Genomic DNA, 19,773 nt, shown 5'->3' on the forward strand with positions numbered 1-19,773 from the left:
TATCACACTTCTGTTCTTACAGATGTCAAAACTAAACCCTTTGGTCAACTTTACTGTACTCACTCCTGGGCCTAGCTCAGGTTTAGCCACAACCACAACCCAAAAAAGGGCTCTGTGCAACAACAGGGGCACTCTGGAGACAGGTACCTGTGATTGCGCATCCCACACTTGAGAATGCTAATGGAGTGTCATGATCCTTTGAGACAACTTCCTTCTTTGCTAGTAAAATTGCACTTGAATTTATTGCCACCAGCTGTGACAATTACTTGCTTTTAGAAAGAATGTTACAATATATGTGGCCATAAAAGAGATCAGCCAAGAAAAGGAAAAGTGTTGTTCAGCTTCTTCCTGACGACAAAGGACTACTCCCTGGAACACATTTCTCATGCTTTATGTAGTGCACTTCATATGTTTCAACTGATGAGGTTGCCATCACTTCCTGAGGAGAAGGAAGTATATGTGTACATGTACAGCTGCACGTGTCAAACCATTTACTCTTCTAAATGGAAGAAGTTCTAATTGGGGTTCTAATTGACAAGTGGCTGAATATGAGCCGGCAGTGTGCCCAGGTGGCCAAGAAAGCCAACGGCATCCTGGCTTGTATTAGAAATAGCATGACCAGCAGAAGTAGGGAGGTGATTGTGCCCCTGTACTCAGCACTGGTGAGACCACACCTTGAGTATTGTGTCCAGTTTTGGGCACCTCAATACATGAGAGATATCGAGGTGCTGGAGCGTGCAGAGGAGGGCAACGAAGCTGGTGAAGGGCCTGGAAAACAAATCATATGAAGAGCGGTTGAAGGAGCTGGGACTGTTTAGTATGAGCAAGAGGAGGCTGAGGGGAGACCTCATTACCCTCTACAGCTACTTGAAAGGACACTGTAGAGGGGTTGGTGCTGGTCTCTTCGCACAGGTAATTAATGACAGAACAAGAGGGAATGGCTTCAAGCTCCAACAGGGTAGGTTTAGACTGAACATTAGGAAAGAATTTTTCACAGAAAGAGTGGTCGGGCATTGGGATAGGCTGCCCAGGGAGGTGGTTGAGTCACCATCCCTGGATGTGTTTAAGAGACATTTAGATGTGGTGTTGGGGGATATGGTATAGGGGAGAACTTTGTAGAGTAGGGTAGATGGTTGGACTCGATGATCCCAAGGGTCGCTTCTAACCTAGACAGTTCTATGATTCTATGATTCTATGAAGGCACTTCTAAATCATATACATCTAGGAATAGGTTTGTTCTGAGAATATTTTTCTATTCATTTGAACTTCATATGGTTATTTTTTCTATCATTTCCTGAAGAACAAGTTTATTTAAGTAGACAGTTCTTGAAACTAAATTGCCAAACTGATTAGAAGAAAACGAGCACCGCTAGACTTACAATGCTACCATAAAAGCACTATTGAGTGAACAGTTGAACAAGGTTGAACAAGATGAACAGTTCTGCAACTGTATGGAAACCTGTAGCTTACTGAAAGTATAGTCCTGACTCTATAAGCAAGACAAGCGATATGCATTTTAAGGAAGATCCATTTCCAGAACAGAACCATAACTGAACTGTTGCTGGCCAAAACATGAGAATATACTTCGCTTTTCTTAAAAATGACTAGAAGCATGCATACGTATTAACTCTATCATTAATAGAATCACTATCTATCAAACTAAAGCAAAATATATACAACATATATACATGTTTTCCATGCTTAAATTCTGCAGACTTCATGGTGATTTACATCGGAGCAATTATTTTGCAAAATTTCTTCAGAGACTACGGTTATTGACTTATGTTCACATTTCTACACTTCCAGTTCATCTCTGATGAATAGAAAGTGCATATCTTTAGTCGAGTAAGGAATAGAATATATCTTGCAAGATACCAGCATTTATAATAACCTTTATAATAACCTTTTACTTTTTGATGTAGAAAGTAGTGAGGAGGAACAGACTCAAATTTTTCAGGCTATCCTGCATTGTCCAGCTCATGCTTATCTGATGCTTTCTCATGAGAGAGTAAATAACTGGATTTCATTTTCTGTGATTTGGACACATGGGAGGAAAAATCCATTGTAAAATAAAGGGTTCTGTTAAGCAAGACAAATGCAAATTCCCCCCCGCTTTTTTTTTTTTCTATAAATCTAGTTTTAAAGAGATGAAAAACAGCATTAAGTTAGCTTGAACTCCTTACTTAGGCTAAACTAAACAGCAGCTTACCATCCTGTTGATACGGACAAAGTCTTCAGGCTTCTTGGCCCATGGTGGGAGGTCAACATCATTCACAACAACTTCATCTTCCCTGATTCCTAGATTATAGCCATTACTGTTGACAAACATCTCTGGTAGGTAGTAAAACTCTGGAATCAACTCCTGGCAAGGAGAAAACACACAATGAGACTTTATATTTATACAAAGATGCTAAATGGTGCTGCCAAAATCAGGCTCTGTTGTAGTACACATTAAAGCATTCCTGTTTTTGCTTATGTTTCTTTGCACTTTTATAAGAAATTTTATAATGCACTTTCTTGTCTGTCTTACAGTCAAACATATTTTTTATAATGAAATAGTCAATCTTTGTTTTTTCCATATCTGTTTTTATGAAAAGCATAACTTTGGAAAAGCAGTGAGTATCAATAGAGACCTCTTCAGAATAACACGTATAAGAAACAGTATGCTAAGCCTTCAATTCTATAAGTATGTTGGATTTTATAATCACTATTTAACTAACTACTTACAAGGGGCAAGAAAATTGCTGATATAACACTGTCTTGATTTTACTTTATCTATATTCTTTAATTGCATAAGAAAAGGTGGCAATTTGACTATCTATATAAGGAAAAACAATTCAGAGTGAATTAATTTTTCTACTGTAAGAAAAATTCAAAAATACATGGAGAGAAAAATGTCAGTACAACAAATATCCTTAAAACAGAAACACATGATATTTAAACTGTGAAAGATCAATAAATGAGCAGCAAAAATCATCTACAGTGCATTAGTACATTATAGATAAGTTAGGGTGTGAAGTTTTTCCCAATTTCCAGGATAGTTAACTAGAAATGCATTTTGACATAATAAATATCACCATTTGTTGCTATTATTTTAGCAGTAAGTATTGAACTGCAATAACAAAAAAGCTTTAAGCCCACTATCTCTTTACTAATAACCAGATATGGATTAAATTCACTAAATTACATTGTTAAAAGTATTATGGCATTCAGTTGTGTAACATGATCAAAACTGATGACACAGCACCTGAAACCTGAGTCTCTTTGTGGTCCTTTCAAAGGCTGCAGACATGCGAAGCGTAAAAAAAAGCCACTGCAGACACAAACTTATCTAATTAAATCTGATCTGCAACTCCATAGAGAATAGAGCAGTTAAAGCATAGATGGTCCTTTTAAATTTATTAATTTAAAAAAAAAAAAAAAGAATATTTATGTTACAATTTTAAGCATGTTTAGGGAGGCAATTTACTCGCTTTTAAAAATCATATACTACTAACAGTCTGAATTCAGATTAGACTAAAATGCAATGTAAATCAATATCTAACCAATGCAAAACACTAACCAAGTGAAACATGCCTGAGCTTGAAGAGCTTATTATGAAATGAGCTGTAATTTCAAAAAGCCAAAAAAACATAAAAAATATTACATGCAGTAAATGATAAAACAGCAGCTAGAGCAAAGCCAAACTAAAAGCAATTTTGAATATCCTATAAGGTTAAAAGAAAAAAAAATTATTTTACAGACAATCTTAAGTTTGATTACATACCTCTAATTTACTCAGAGTATTTCTAAAAGCAAACTTCCCCCCTTTCCCCTAAACAGGATTCACTACCTCTCAGGTTCCTGAGGAAGCCCTTTGGTTTCCTCTAATAGAGCGCAAAGAAGAATGATGATCCTCACAGTTGGAGAAAACTAGACATTAATCTTTCTAGAGCTCAACAAACTACTACTAACTTAGGACTAAGAGCTGATCACAACCCAATGTGTGCTGCCATACAAATCACTGACAAACTAAGAGCGTTGCTTTAAAGAAAGGAAAAATTCATAAGGACCTCATAATGATGAAATATGATTAAGTCAAAATTAAACTAAAAGTCAGTATTAAAATGAAATAGAATTTATTAAAGAAAAAAAAGTAAGCAAAGTTTATTGCCGTTTTGTATAAAAGCCTTGAAACACATACCACTGTAACTATTCTGCAACGTGGTGGTGTACTAACCTGCAGCGTAAATTAGCAAGCAAGTTTTTGATTCCATCAAATATACTCTCTTAAATTTCCTTTTTCAGTTCTAAATGTCCTAGGACCTAATTGTGAGCTTTTACATCTAACATATCTGAAAGAATTGTGTTACCCAGAGACATATCTAGTGTTTAACTGAATTCTACTAACCTTCTGACTTCAGGGGTATCTTGAAACAAAGGGATTTAGGTAACTGAATATTTTTAATGGTACTTCCATTTAGTAATTTTATCTTTGTTGCTATTTGCTTTCAGTGTAATTTAATGTTCTCTTGTCGGGTACAGCAGAAAACATAAATAGAAATAGAATAAATAGAAAGCATGTGATTAACTTTCTTCCTAAGATTTACTGTGTTGTATATGTTTAGTTTGACCTGTCTTATTCCTGTGCTCTGGAGACTAACCAGTGCCAGACTTCTAAATCCTTTTCAAATAACACTCTCTCTAGAACCCTAATCATTTCAGTTACACGTCTCCTGCTATTATTTTTTTTTTTTAGTCAAAAGTAATGAAACTAAACATAGCATTTTTAAAAAAAATTAATAAACCCACTGTGTTATAGTCTTAGCATTCTCATCAATGTTATTTTTAGTGCAGCCTACAATTTTGTTTGCTTCTTTGAGTACTATTTAGCATGAATTGAACCTTTTCTTGAGATATGAACAATGTCGCATGTGACCTTTCCCAGCTACTTACATATTTCTCATACTTTGCATTAACCATTCAGTTTTCTTTGTAGCATTTGATATTCCTCTTGCAATTTTGCTGTCTCCACTACTGACTAGACTAAGAAACCACAACACTTAAAAATAGCTCAGATAAATCCATCCCCTTCTCAATGCTAGAGAATGAATGAACATATACTAAAACACAGACCCATTATGAAAACTTGTGGCACCCTGTAATTATGAACTTGCTAACATTTGGAAAAATCTTCAAAATGTGTACTAAGCTACTTAGAAGCCTAGAAAATACAACTGATCTAGAGAAGTGTGATAGAAAGGTTTGGTTTTATGTGTTCACTGTTTATTCTGCTGTGAAAAAATGAAGAAGCTGTCTCTTATACCTCATGCCAACGGCAGGCGCAGGGTGAGGATGGAAAGGCAAATGCTCCCTTCCTCAGGGTCCCTGAGCCTGCTTCGCTAGGAAAAGTACAAGCTGGGAGAAGAAGAGAGAGGAAGGATTAACAAGGACAGAGCAGGCAGCAAGGACAGAGCCCGGGAGGTTGCTGGGAAAAGGAAGGAGCAGACAGGAGTCAACCTCAGCGGAGACAGCAAGATGACAACTGAGGCCCAGAGAGAATTGCTTTAACCAAGAAGCCACCGAAAGTTGTAAGAATGAAGACAAGAATGAAGGAAAGGATAACACTAGCAAAAGCTAGAGTTATTTTCAAAACCTATTTACATTTTTTGCAGCCAGAGTTTGGGTTTTCTTTGTTTCATAAGTGGGTTCATGCCAGTTCATAAAGATTATGGTTAGAGAGACACAGCTCTTTTGGTGCTGTTCCTGTTAACGACAAGGATATGTCAAATATCTAACTGTTTCAGGGTCACATTTGGAGAGGTGACCTTGCCCATTCCTCCACTCCAGAAGAGGTTCAACTATACCATCTTTCCTGCCAGATACCTGTCTGCCTTGTTCCAGAATTTGAGTGACAGCAACCCCACAAACCTTCCATCAAATGACTTCAGTGTTCTTCACCTGAGGAAATTTTACCTAACACCTGGCCTGAAACTTCCCTTACACAATCTAAGCCCATTTTCCCTTGTCCTAACTATCAATCCAACCCAGATACAGAGAAAAAATTCCTGCTTTCTTTTTGCATAGTTTATTATATGTTGGGAAAGCATTATCCTACCAGCTTTATAGTCTTTCAGCTCCTAAAAGTCCAAATGAAGGACAATGATTTTACTTTCTGCGTTGCTACATTGCTTAAGTTTTAGTTAGAGATGTGTAAAATATTCTTTTAATCTCCCCAAATTAGTTAGTTGAATTATTTCTGAATGGTGCATAACTCAATTTACTCCTATATATACTTTGGCCTTATTATATTTTGTCACATGTTCGTCACACATAAGCCAAAATAAATGTTTTTATCAACCTCTGTGGTCTTCAGATCAGAGATTAAGATTGCATATTTTTCTGATAGGATCTGCTATTTTTCACTCATTTTTATGCACAGTGTAATTTGCCATACAACATAGCTTCTTAACAAATCACCAGCTTGATACTTCAGAAGGGTCATTGTGTAATTCACTCTGAAGATAGGGACAAGGAGGCTCAGAAATTAGCAGGGTGAAAATGTATCTCAGGGATGGTGTTTACAGCAGGGGATGGGACACAGAGGACCTTCTGTCTCTCAATCTGCTCTCCACTTGACAGACAGAATAGCTGATAACCGAATCCTTAAAAGTCCTATTGCACCTTCAGTGGCACTAGAGGTAAAAGGTCAATGCGAAACCAGGTCTATGCAAAGGAATGCTTGTTTGAAGCTACCATGATTTTGAGAAGTTTATGTTTCAAGCACAAATGCTCATGAAAGACAAATCTCAAAATATTTTCTCCCTGCACTACAAACATTGAGTCAGCCAGTGACAAGACATAAAGGAAAACATCAAAAATAACAACATAAAAAAGCTTCCCCAGAAGTTACATCAGTTTGCAGGCATAAAATGAGGGAATGCAAAGAAAAAAGGTACTGAAGAACAATATTTTTAAAAAGTCTGGTATTTTTAAAATAGTCACAGACCAATTAAGCATTTTAGAGGCATATTGTTATTGTATGCCATTCAGCTGATATATAATTTTGCACTGATACAATTCAGTAAATTTTATTGGTTTCTTTGCTCGTGCCAAAACATATCAAAGGTTCAAAATAAATCTTTCCAACTACATAACCTGTCATGGGTAATTTCTTACTACAATAAATATCTAGAGTTCAAAGAGTTAATAAAAATAGGGATTCTAGTGATCTAAATCTATTTGCAGTAATTTCTGTCTAGTTGTCCTTGACATTTCACAAGCTGGTAACCTCCTCTGCTCCCTTTCATTCACACTTCTAATAAGACAGGTTAGCTTTCTATCATTTAATAGTCAGCTACCTTTGAAACTGCCCAAGAAGCTTGGCTCTTCTTAGTTGAAGAACGATGCAGAAAAGCTACTAAGGGGTGTAAAAAAAAGGTAAAATGAATATTATAACAGACATTTCTTGTCTGTAAATGTGATCTCTAGTTTATTTTAATAGCTATACTAAAACCCCAAGGTATAGTTAACAGTATTATATGCCTTGTGTCTTCATATAAGAAAACATCCCCAAATGCATTTTCTAATTTACAAGCCTGTGACAAATCCAAGCTGCTGAGAAATTAAACTTTAAAAATATGTCTTGGGGTGATAGAGGACCACTATTAACACTATCATAATTGTACACCACTTGCATCAAATCTGACATTTCTGTTTAATATGTTTTGCTAAGGGTATACCATTTTATGGCCTCCCAATGAAATCAAATCCAACCCAGACGTTTTCACTTTTCTAATATAATTCACTTCAGGGTTTTAAAGCTGCCTTTTTTTTTCTTTCTTTCTTTCTTTCTTTCTTTCTTTCTTTCTTTCTTTCTTTCTTTCTTTCTTTCTTTCTTTCTTCCTTTCTTCCTTTCTTCCTTTCTTCCTTTCTTCCTTCCTTTCCTCCTTTCTTCCTTTCTTCCTTTCTTTTCCTCCCAAAAGGTTGATCCCCTGGCATCCATTAATTCCACAAGAGCCTAGTACTGGGTCAATGAGTCAGTCAGGAGTACCTCCATTAACTGTGTTAATTCACACTAAGGCACCTTAATGACATTTTGTCAGAGCTACCCTTCTAACTTCTAAACACTCTATTCAAAAAGTAATATAACAAGTTTGAGAGGCATTAGGAAAGATTAGTGCCTAAACAGGGGTTCTGGGGAAGTCAATGTTACCAAAAACTGGAGTGGGGGGGAGGTGGAAAGGAAAAAATGTGAAAGCTGACTGGCCAAGTTATGGTCATTTCCGGGTGACTTGCTTCCTCAAAGGTCACTCCGCGAACGTTCATTCTTCCTCCAGCTTGTACTGATTATCTCGAGGGAAGGTCGACGTTGATAAAGGGAGACACAATAAAATAAACTCTGTTATCCAGGTTCTCCCCTGTGTGTTACCACTTTAATATAGCACATACCATATTAATTCTGTTTCATCCACTGTAGGTGAGCAGGTCTCTTTGAAAATGAACCAAAGCAGCCCAAATGCATGGAACAAAATTGTCTAAGCAGATCCTTAATTATCCCTTGAGCAATAATCTATCATACGTTACATTTTTCAAAGGTGGTGTACCTTTTGCCACAATTCAAAATGTAGCAATTATGGCGCTTTTTTCAGGCTGATCAAACTGCTGCCACAGCCCTATTTTCACTAGCTCAGCGTGGAACAATTTAGTTCCAGAGAAGACTACACATATGCAAAGGGAGAGAGTGAAGGAGGGAGGGGAAAGGGAGAAAGGGAGCAACAGAGAGAGAGAATAATGTCAGAGAGGACACATGCGTGTGAAAAAAGGAGACTGACCCACAGAATTGCAGCTTCCTAAAGAGATATAGTGTAAGTATATCTGTATACTGCAAGCATCAGGTATTCAGTTTTTTAATTTTCATGCAGAAATTCTGAAAAGTGGTTTGCATGTTTCTTTAAAACTACATGGAGGCTGCAAAAAACCACTGTTGTGGGAAGTATCTGCACTGCTTAAAAATCTCAATTTACCTGTTAAAACTGATCTACTTCGTAAGTGACTCAAGCACTTAAGAGTAAAGCACCTCATAGTCCTCTTTCTTAAACAAAAGCTTATGAAAAAAATCCTAACATAGATTTTACTTTCCTAAAAAAAAAATAATTTTAGAAAGACTTTTTAAATTAGACCTTCCTAACAAAGAATTAAGGCAATTCATATAATTATTTAATATGGTAGTTGAAAGCAAAAATTGTGGCCATCTTACAATAAACACCATCGAAGGATGTCAGATTAATTCATTACACATGCTGTTTTTAAATTATTTCATAACCTGTGCCACAGTAATTAATGAGATTAGTGAGATCAGAGATTAAATGTACTTAAAGCAGCTCAGATGAGTTTCAAATATATGATAAGGCATACATGAATAATGAATACTTGCTATTCTTAACGGTTTTGAAAGTTTGCTACTTTGATGGATAGTCCATATTCCAAACCCCTATGTTTACTATAAAGACTCAAAAAATCTCTAGGGTGGGAAACAAATTTACAGCATGTATTTCATGTGGGATTCCACACTGCCCAAGACACCCATTTATAACTGTGAGTTCAGCCAGGCAGAAGCTACACAAATATGCAGAACACTTTGACAGAGAACATGCTTTAAGATTTTGTACTCACATGCAAGCTCTATACATCTTTTCTTTTGCACTACTTTCTTGCAGGACCACTATATAAATATTACAAGGTGCCAGACAGATGATCATGAATTTTTGGATGTTTCAAACTCTCAAAGCTGAAGGTTTTTTCCTGTGCAAGATAGAGGTTGCTGCTCTTAGGAGAGCAGGCAAAACGGGTAGGGACTTTTAGGGGGTTTCTTGGTGGCTACCCAAACCTCACTGCTTTTCCAGTCCCTGAAAACTTGATTAAAATGCTTAAAAAGCCTGTAAGGCATTCCAAGCAGTAGCACAACTAATCTGAAAAAATGGGGTATTTGTAGTATTAATAATAGTTCAGTTTCCCATCCTTTTGCAGAATGAACTCTGAAGCCTCAGGGAAAAGTTGGCCCTGATGTCATGGCATTGAGAAATGCAGTTCATTAAGATCTTAAGCAACAAACAACAGTAACAATTAGCTGCTATACTCATTCTTGATTTATCGCTAAGAAACACAGACTCTACAAATGTAAAGGGCCTAAAGGGTCAACTAGCGCATCCTCTTGCCAATTCATGATTGTCTCTGATGCTTTTCCAAGGGCTTTGCCAGTCTACGTTTCTAAGAAGCTGGAGAAATAAGGATTTTACTACTTCCCCTTGTGAGGATATTCAAATTCGGAGAATACTCAATTTCACTTCAGCTTTTCATACTCTGTTGGTTAAGTAAGCATTTTTCAACTCTGATCCCTTTCCTCTGAGGTTTATCTCTTTGTTCCCTGACAAACAATTTTTCTCCCTTTCATATGTTTGCATATTTCATAGCATTTATGTTACTGTATCTTCACTTTTAGACATAAATTACCCCACATACACACATTTTTCTTCCTGTATCCAACTCCTTAAATACATGTGCTGCTCTTCTTACGGCTCCCTCCAATTTGGGCATATACTTCCACTAGCCAGTTCCCAGCAATGGAAGCACTAAGAATTTTCTTTATCCAGCACAAATACATACTGAAAATTGAACAAAGAAAAACCAAAAACTTGTGTTCTCCAAGAATACAAGGGCTCTGAAACAAATGAATGACTAATCAGACTGTTTCAGGTGGAATTTAGATGCCATGAGATATTCTAGTTGTTATAACGCTAAGCATATAGCTTCGCTCTTGCTACAAGCTTTCTGCCATCCTGCTGATCTTCAAATTTCCTTGTTAAACTGAACACAAAACAGCAATGCATTAGAATATATTGCTTAGGCTACTGAAGTGTACTTCAGCGGGCTTATTCCAGTAGTGGCTTTTTATCAATATATAATAAATTAATTTGATGATGCAATACATTGAATGCCAGTATTAAATACATTAAAAAATCTCCTCTCATTTTGACCTTTTTCTTACTTTTTATTTTTTATTTAGATAGCTTATGAACTTTTTCTATTTGCTTTAGCATCCTGTAAAGTTTTAGCTTATTTTTGAATCTGCTCTCGTTTATCTATTTTTATCTTAAGCTGAATCTACTCATAATAAATCAATTCAAGGTTAATTTCTAAACCTACCTTCCCTGTATCTTCATTAATTAACAAAACCATATTTTAAACAGCATCTTTAATCCCTAAAGTATCCCTGAACAGACAGGTCAGGGATTATCTGGAGAAAACATTTATTGGCTAACATACCTCATCTGTGTGTCCCATATTAGATTTTCTGTAATGACTGGGATCCAAGTAGTATTTCTCTCTCTAACGGCATAACAGAAATGTATATATATCTAAATTTGGCTCTAGGGCTCTATGGCAGACTCCCAAATGTATTCTAGAATACATTATTTGACAATCTTTTCCCCAATGCACTCTGACCCTTAATTGTTACTATTTTATCCAAGTTATACCTAACTCCCTTCTTTAAATTCAATGACATTAAAGTACACAGCTTCCCCACGTCTTCACCTTTTGCATTCCTTTTCTGAAGGTGAATACCTGGTTTTAAGCATCTTTTTAATACTTGTTTTATTTTAATAACCTGGATTTTTTTAATACAATGCAAGTTATCCCTCCAAAATTCCTGTATCTTTGCAATAGCAGGAAGCTGCAGTTTAAATTCCCCACTTGGTTCGCAGAACTCATTATATTTTTACACAAACATTGTAGTTCTTTGTTTTCCTGGTAACTCGTTCAGTTGCTAGTTTAGGAACAGTGCTTTCACTAATTATATACCCTAGTTGAATACCGTCCCTCCGTCTGTCCACAGATATTTCTTTATCTTTTGCAATGCCTTCATGTATTTAACTGCCCTCCTCCTGTGTACTAAAGCCAGACAAGAAGATTACAGTCACTTCCAACTGTCTTCCCTTATTCCTCAGTTTAAGGCTCTTATCTTTTGTTTCAGCCCCACTCCTAGGAGGCCATTTTCCCAGATATTCTGGTGGAATTCCAGGAAAACCAGATTTCATTGAAAAGGAAAAATCAAAATGTCAGCACTTCGAATTTGAAGAAATGGCTGCATTTCAAATATAGCAGATATTAACTTGAATTCCTTCCAACGGGTACTGAAATTTCCTTTGTTTTTCTTACAAAGGTAACAGTGATAGTACTTAAAATACTATTGAGTTTGAGAGGAGCATAAATAAACACAAAATAGGTTGTAAGAGGTTCAGGTTAATTTTTTTTTTCTTTAAAAAGCATTTTCTCCCAAATGTTAAGATGGCAGTACAATTTACAATTTGTTATTCTAACTAGAAACAGAATAACAACATGTTTTGTCCACATACACTTCTGAGATTGCTGGAATATTTACGTAAACAGGATCTCTGGAATAAAAATAAATCAACAAACTTACATGTTTTGTCAAGTTAAGTCAAAAATATAATGGTAATACAACCTTGAGTTTAGCATTTCCTCCTATGAGTGGCAGTATCGAAACAGAAGAAGGATAAATTAACTTTTAAATGAAGTTTAAAAAAAAGAGCCATTAATGGTATACTGCAGCCTTTGCCTACGTTATGTGAAATGTGAAAATGAGAATCAAGAAAGGACCATATTATTCAAAATATTATTAGAATTTGGTTTATTTCTGATAAGGTATGTGAACCATAACGCTTTGTATTTAACAATAGGCAAGGAATAACAACAGTAAAATCACGCTGCTCTCTGGCTGTTCCTGTATATCGTATAGAAGTTGTTTTAATCTAATGCGTATTGTTGCATAATATCCCCAGGCACAGTCAAGTAAAAGCTAAAGCTGTACAGAAAAGCCAACATTTTAAATGGGTCTTGTCATTAATGCTTTATTAATTGCCCCAGGCAATGCAAACCCAGAGCTAGGCAAGCTATAACAATATGACACTTTAAGGTCAAATCCAATTCCTGCTGTGTTTTATGGAGTGGGCCAAATATTGAGTTAACAGCAGGAAAGAACAATTTATTGGGCTTTTCTCCATCTCCTGATTATCTGATCTAAATTAGATCAGTTAGGTTGTTTTTCTCTAAAAACAAAACACCTTTTGTCCACTCAACTTCAAAGAATCTTTGATTGTTTCTGTTCGAACAATAATCTTTAGTAACATCTACCTTTTATTTAAACTATTTCTAGTGTGCTGAATATATGAAATATAAAGCCTTATTTGTCCCTACCTAAAAAAAAATACCATAAATTAAAATGCACATTTATCAATTTATTTAATGTATATGTTACCTTCACATCTGAGGTATCTCTTTGGCTGTTCCTCCAAGACCTGGCTACTGAAGAGAAGGTTCGATCTGGGTGGTCAAATTTGCCATCATTTGCATTTAGAAAGAATGTTGTAAAGGGCTCCTGTAGTCAATGAAATGAAGATGGATTAAGAACAGAGCAGAAGGAATCATGCAGCAAGTTTCTAACGAAATCCAAACTAATTTTGCAGATCAAAATACTTCATAAAGGCAGAATTAAAGAAAAATATGGCACCTCAGTTATATCTGTACTAATATACTGGTACATTTACTGTCACTAAGACATTTTGCACACACAAATTGTGAGTTCTGGCATGAAAGGTTATTTTATATATTCACTCTTCCATAAGAATAATTACCTATCAGTGGCAGACCTATGTAGCTTAGTTCCAATTCACAATGGCTGCCTATTTCACTGCAACCATTGTAAACACCCTCTGTGTTATTTATATTACCATGCTTTGTTTACTCCTTGCAAGGTGGTATGTCAAAATAAAATCTTAAGAAGTGCCCCATCTGGATTTTCCTTTTGTTTTCATTTAATTTAAAAGACCTCAGGAGGTTCCACGGTGGGCAGAATGGTTGTACAGTTATTGTGAGGCTGACTACGGTTACAGGATATCTAGCTTTAACATTACTTCGGGACAGAGGTACAGGGATAAAATATTTAGAGTTTTTACTTTTGTTAATTCTATCTGTAACCACACTCCCAATGCTTGCCAAATGGAAGCTCAAGTCTTATAGACAGTCTGGAGAACACATTTTTATGTCAGTGCATGCCACTGCAGGGGAAAGGTTAACAGGGGACCAAATCCTTAATCTGACAGCAGAACGTGAACACTGAGATCATTGCCAACCCCCTGGTTTTCCACCACCACTCCATTAGCTCTCTGATTCAATTAATATTTGGCAATGGCAATATGTCCACATGGGTGGAAACTACTTCTTCCTCTTTGCCAAAGTCTGATGAGGAATGTTTGAAAAAGTGTCCCTTTTGTTAAATTCACACTCAAATTTATTTCCTTGCTTGTCCTGATCATTTGGAAATTTCATTAATCAAGGCAGTTCATAATCATCAGATCGTAATTCTTATTACACTATTACCCGTCTACTATTTGAATTTCAGTCTATATATCCTCTGTTTCCTTTTCTGAAACTTTTGAACAAAGGAGGGAACTCCATTAATAAAGAAATTTTGAGGGAATTATGTCACTTTATACACATTGTGTTTAAATTTCCCAAGATTAAAGAGGGTTGAAGTAATTTATTTTCTGTAGCATTTAAGAGCAATTAAAATATACATAAGGAAAGCACAGATGCAAAGGTAGTGCAAGAATCCAAAAAGAGGAGGAAAATAAAAGAGGGAATTCAGGCTTCCAGAGACCATTGTTTCTCTAGTCTTTCCTCCACATGTCTTCCCAATTAATCTTCTCTATCATATACAACAGTCAACACAGGCTACTTTCTTTCAAGGAGAAAAACTCTGTCTCTAAAGGAGAAGGAACGGGATATCTCTATTGTCATCATAGCATGCCTTTGAAGTAGCTTAAGGAAATTGTTTATATTTGAACAAAGATTTTTTTATTCTTTTTTTTTTTTAGCCAAGGATAATATCTTAGCTTTCAGTGTATGTCAGTGCAAATATGGAAACATTTGCATTACAGTAATGCAAGACATTCTACTGCTAATTGCATGGTGGATTTTTTTTCCATGTTTTTTTCTCTCTTAACACATTGGAAATTTATATTAAAAAGATACATTCAAAGGAATAGGTAACAGTCTAAAAAATACACTTTCATCAGTGCATTTATTCCCATCAGAGAATCCTAGTATGTTAAATAATTAACTAAAAATAATTAAATTAAATAAAAAATAATCACAATTTCATTTCTTGTTGGACGACCCGAACTGCCATTGCACAATGACTTTGTTTGCACTCGTGAATATTGAAATTGTGGCAAGTGAGGAAGAGATTTCTAATTTGAATAGAATATTAAAATTTAACAGCAGCTCAACTTGGTGAGCAGCATAAATGTATCACAATGAATTGTAATACTGAAAGAAAATAAATTAAGTTTTTATATGTCTAGATTTTACAATGCTTCATATAGTGAATTTCATGTAAAATATAAATGAAAAAGCGTACGATTCAGACCCAGAGCTAGCAAACTGAAAAAAATAAACACAGGAACTGGATTATATTAATTTAGCCTAAAATTCTATTACTATTACAATTCTAACTTTAAATGTACATTAAATTCTTTCAACATTAGAATTATTTTGTTTTTAACTAAATTCTCACCTTCCAATTCTCTGTATATATTTGCAGTATCAATCTCGGCAAATTATGCTATTTTTCTAGCTTAACTGTACTGAAAAACTTTATATCTTGTTGATCTGAGAACAAATAATTCTGTCTTCTACCAACACCAACCTGTCACTTTTTTTCTTTATAAGATACACGTAATTTGTTGTGAATATCATTGTGTGAATGTGGGTCACTGCTGAGGTTCTGAAATCAGCAGCAGTTGATGGATTAAAAAAAAAGGAGAAACCAGGAAAATGATGTAATTACAATAAATTATGTAAAAATATTAATCCAAAATTCCATGACAACATTATTTTAAGCATCTGAGACAAATATACAAAAGTAATAAAATTCATAATCAAGGATTAAACTTTTAATAGCTGAGCACTACAGGGTGCCCTATTATGCTCTCCTGCTATGACCTGTTGTGCCTATCTTTTTGGGTTTTTAATCCTTAGCAGAAATTCAGAGCTTTCACTTGCTTTATCTCAGACCTCTCACATAATTTTAAGGTAATTTTTATTCTCTGGAAAGTCAAGTGCTTATATTATATAAATACAGTTCATATCTGTATTCAATATACTCATTTAAATACTGTTATTCTATGATACCGATTACTGTCACTTCATGTAAAGGTTTTGTTACTGTGAAAGCTATAAAGCTGCACAATGTTTTCATTATAACCCCATCTCACTCGTTTGTAATATTCTGAATAAAATTCACGCCTTGTTCACTGCCAATGAGAAGAGAAATTTGTGGAGTACTTGATTACGGTGAATACAAGCTTGAGCTGTGGGAAGAAGTAATTTTTCCATTCAACAGCACTTCTCTCCCTCCATCCCCCTTTTGACATTGCCTAGTCCCATTTGAATCATTTATGGTGGGAATAGGGGAGGGAAGAGGAAGGGATGTGTCATTCTCAGACATCTTATGTCAAACAAAAATGTCTTTTCAGCCATTTGTAAGAGAGAAAAAGAAAGTACTTAGGGTTTTGTCAGTGATGTACACCTTTTGTCTGATATATCTGTGACTGTCCTGCTCAGACCTACCAAATAGGAGACTCAGATTTACTTCTGTTTACAAGAAGATTTCGAGTCCTCCCCACCTTTGAATCTCACTAAAAACTAGTTTTGGCTCAATCAGACCTGACTCACAATAAATCCAGAATTTCTTCTACCTTGTACAAGTACTTAGTTATTGTAACAGAAATTAGACACCAATTATTCTCTACAAAATTCTTGACCCCAGCATTAAAGAATCACGCTCTCTAATACTGGTCTTTGTTTCAACGACAATGTAACTGATTCACACAAATACAGCTTCTTCAACAGCAACTACTGAGAGCATCCAATTGCACCTTAGCTCTAGCCTATTTCACCTGAAAATGTGAAAGCAGTGATGATATTCACATTCAAGGCAGAATTAATTCATCTGTTTTCTTCTGTGTAGTTTTCAGGCTGACATTCAAGTCATTGGGATATATGCATTCTGATATAGGATTCTTGTTTATACCATTTACTGCAACTCAAATATTCACCGGCCCACAGCGAAAGCATGTGAAAAAAAAATACTCTGGAACCAGGTGGTAAGGTTATCTATCCACAAACTACAAATATTTAATTTCATTGATACAAAGATGAAACTGTGTCAAAAGGACAGCACATCCGTTTCCAGAATACCTTTCTTCTGTTTGCTGGAGCAAACTTATGGGTGATGTTGGCTCAGATTTCCTAAGGAATAAGTTTAATTTCTTAGGTTTAGAGCTAAAGATGTGCAATGTGCAAGAATGTTTAACCATGGTTTGATTCCTGTAACACCTCAAAGGAGAATAAGACAATATTATACAAATCATGGTGCTCCCCGTTAGTTTTTATCATCATTATTAACCTGACTGAGCAATATGGTAGACTTCCACATTCAGCTATTCTATCTCTGTAAAGTAGTTATCTAGCCTTTAATAATCTAACTCTCAATTTGCAAAGCAAGCTGATCACTTTCAAGAAACAGTTGATTCTGGATGTAAACCTAACATTTTTAGAGAACATTCAGGATTCATTTGCAATTATAGCATTAAAAATTTCTAGGCTGCGTATCAGTTCATTTCGTATGAAGCTAGTTAGAGGATTGTTTCCTAACCTTTAAGAATTCCAGTACTGTGGAGTGGTCTGAAATGCACAACAGATTAAATAAACATGTACAGGTTAATTAAGAATTATAATTTCAATTCACATATGAGTATGTGCATCCACACATGTGTGTGTGTGCACAGGGGGTATATACAGAAAAAGGCTGTGTGCATTATCTTGCTTTGGGAGAGTTTCAGGGTCAGCTGTATAGCCCTCAAAAGTGACCATAACCAATCTGATGTACGGCCTGGTGAGGCTGAACCATTGCTTATCCTGAAACTGCCTTCATTTTTCACTGAATCACAGAATCACGGAATTGTCAGAGTTGGAAGGGACCTCTAGAGATCATCTAGTCCAACTCCCCTGCCAAAGCAGGATTGCCTATAGCACATTACTCAGGACTGCACCCAGGCGGGTCTTGAAAATCTCCAAAGAAGGGGACTCCACAACCTCCCTGGGCAGCCTGTTCCAGTGCTCTCTCACCCTCAGTGTAAAGAAGTTTCTCCTCATATTTGAATGGAACTTCCTACGTTCCAGCTTGTACCCATTGCCCCTCGGCCTGTCACTGGCAACCACTGAAAAGAGTCTGGCTCCATCATCCCTCAAACCACCCTTTAGGTACTTGTAAACATAGATAAGGTCTCCCTGCAGCCTTCTCTTCTCCAGGCTAAAGAGTCCCAGCTCTTTGAGCCTTTCCTCATAAGGGAGATGCTCCAATCCCTTAATCATCTTTGTTGCTCTACGTTGGACTCTCTCCAGTAGTTCCCTGTCTCTCTTGAACTGGGGAGCCCAGAACTGGACACAGTATTCCAGTTGTGGCCTCACCAGTGCAGAGTAGAGGGGGAGAATGACCTCCCTCGACCTACTGGCCACACTCTTCCCTATGCAGCCCAGGATCCCAGTGGCCCTCTTGGCAACAAGGGCACATTGCTGGCTCATGGAAAGTTTGCTATCCACCAGGACTCCCAGATCCTTCTCCTCAGTAGTGCTTTCCAGAAGATCCACCCCTAACCTATATTGGTGCCTGGGGTTCTTCCTCCCCAGGTGCAGGACCCTACACTTGCCCTTGCTGAACCTCATTAGGTTCTTCTCTGCCCAGCTCTCCAGCCTGTCCAGGTCATGCTGGATGGCAGCACAGCCCTCTGGAGTGTCAGCCAGCCCTCCCAGTTTGGTATCATCAGCAAACTTGCTGAGGATAACTCTGTCCCCTCGTCCAGGTCATTGATGAATATGTTGAACAAAACTGGGCTGATTATTGACCCCTGGGGGACACCGCTGGTTACAGGCCTCCAACTTGACCCTGCTCCATTAATTACAGAATCACAGAATCACAGAATCACAGAGGTTGGAAGGGACCTTTTAAGATCATCTAGTCCAACCAATGAAAAAAAAAAAAAAAAAAAAAAACACAACACAAAAAAACAAAAACAAAACCACCACACACGCAACCCACACACACACCACCACACCACCCAACACTAATCCATATTCCCAAGCACTATGTCAACTCCTCTCTTGAATACCTCCAGGGATGGTGCCTCAACCACCTCCCTGGGCAGCCCATTCCAATGCCTGACAACCCTTTCAGTAAAGAAATATTTCCTAATATCTAACCTGAACTTCCCCTGGCGCAACTTGAGGCCATTGCCTCTTGTCCTATCATCAATTACAACTCTCTGAGTCCTGTCACACAGCCAGTTCTCAATCCACCTCACTGCCCCCTCATCTAGCCCACACTTCCTTAATTTTCTAATGAGGATGTTATGGGAGACAGTGTCAAAAGCCTTGCTGAAGTCAAGGTAGATGACATCTGCTGCTCTCCCCTCATCCAGCCATCCAGTTATAACGTCATAGAAGGCTACCAGATTGGTCAAGCATGATTTACCCTTGGTAAATCCGTGTTGACCACTTCAAATAACTTCTTGATCTTGAATGTGTTTGGAGATGACATCCAGAATGAGTTGCTCCATTATTTTCCCAGGGACAGAGGTGAGACTAATTGGC

The 19,773-nt window shown here is 36.7% G+C and overlaps 1 protein-coding gene across 6 annotated transcripts in view; it reads right to left on the reverse strand.

Annotated features, from left to right (window-relative positions):
* The window catches only part of NBEA (neurobeachin), a 512,389-nt gene that overhangs the window by 56,850 nt on the left and 435,766 nt on the right, over positions 1–19,773 (reverse strand). For all 6 annotated transcript variants that reach the window (XM_074151162.1, XM_074151191.1, XM_074151181.1 and 3 more), the window contains 2 exons: positions 13,319–13,438; positions 2,210–2,362 (listed from right to left, as the gene is read on the reverse strand). In XM_074151162.1, the coding sequence (XP_074007263.1) occupies positions 2,210–2,362; positions 13,319–13,438 (273 nt within the window). The remainder of the gene's footprint in view (positions 1–2,209; positions 2,363–13,318; positions 13,439–19,773) is intronic.

The sequence above is a fragment of the Numenius arquata genome, chromosome 1 (assembly GCF_964106895.1).
Source record: "Numenius arquata chromosome 1, bNumArq3.hap1.1, whole genome shotgun sequence".
Lineage (NCBI taxonomy): Eukaryota > Metazoa > Chordata > Aves > Charadriiformes > Scolopacidae > Numenius > Numenius arquata.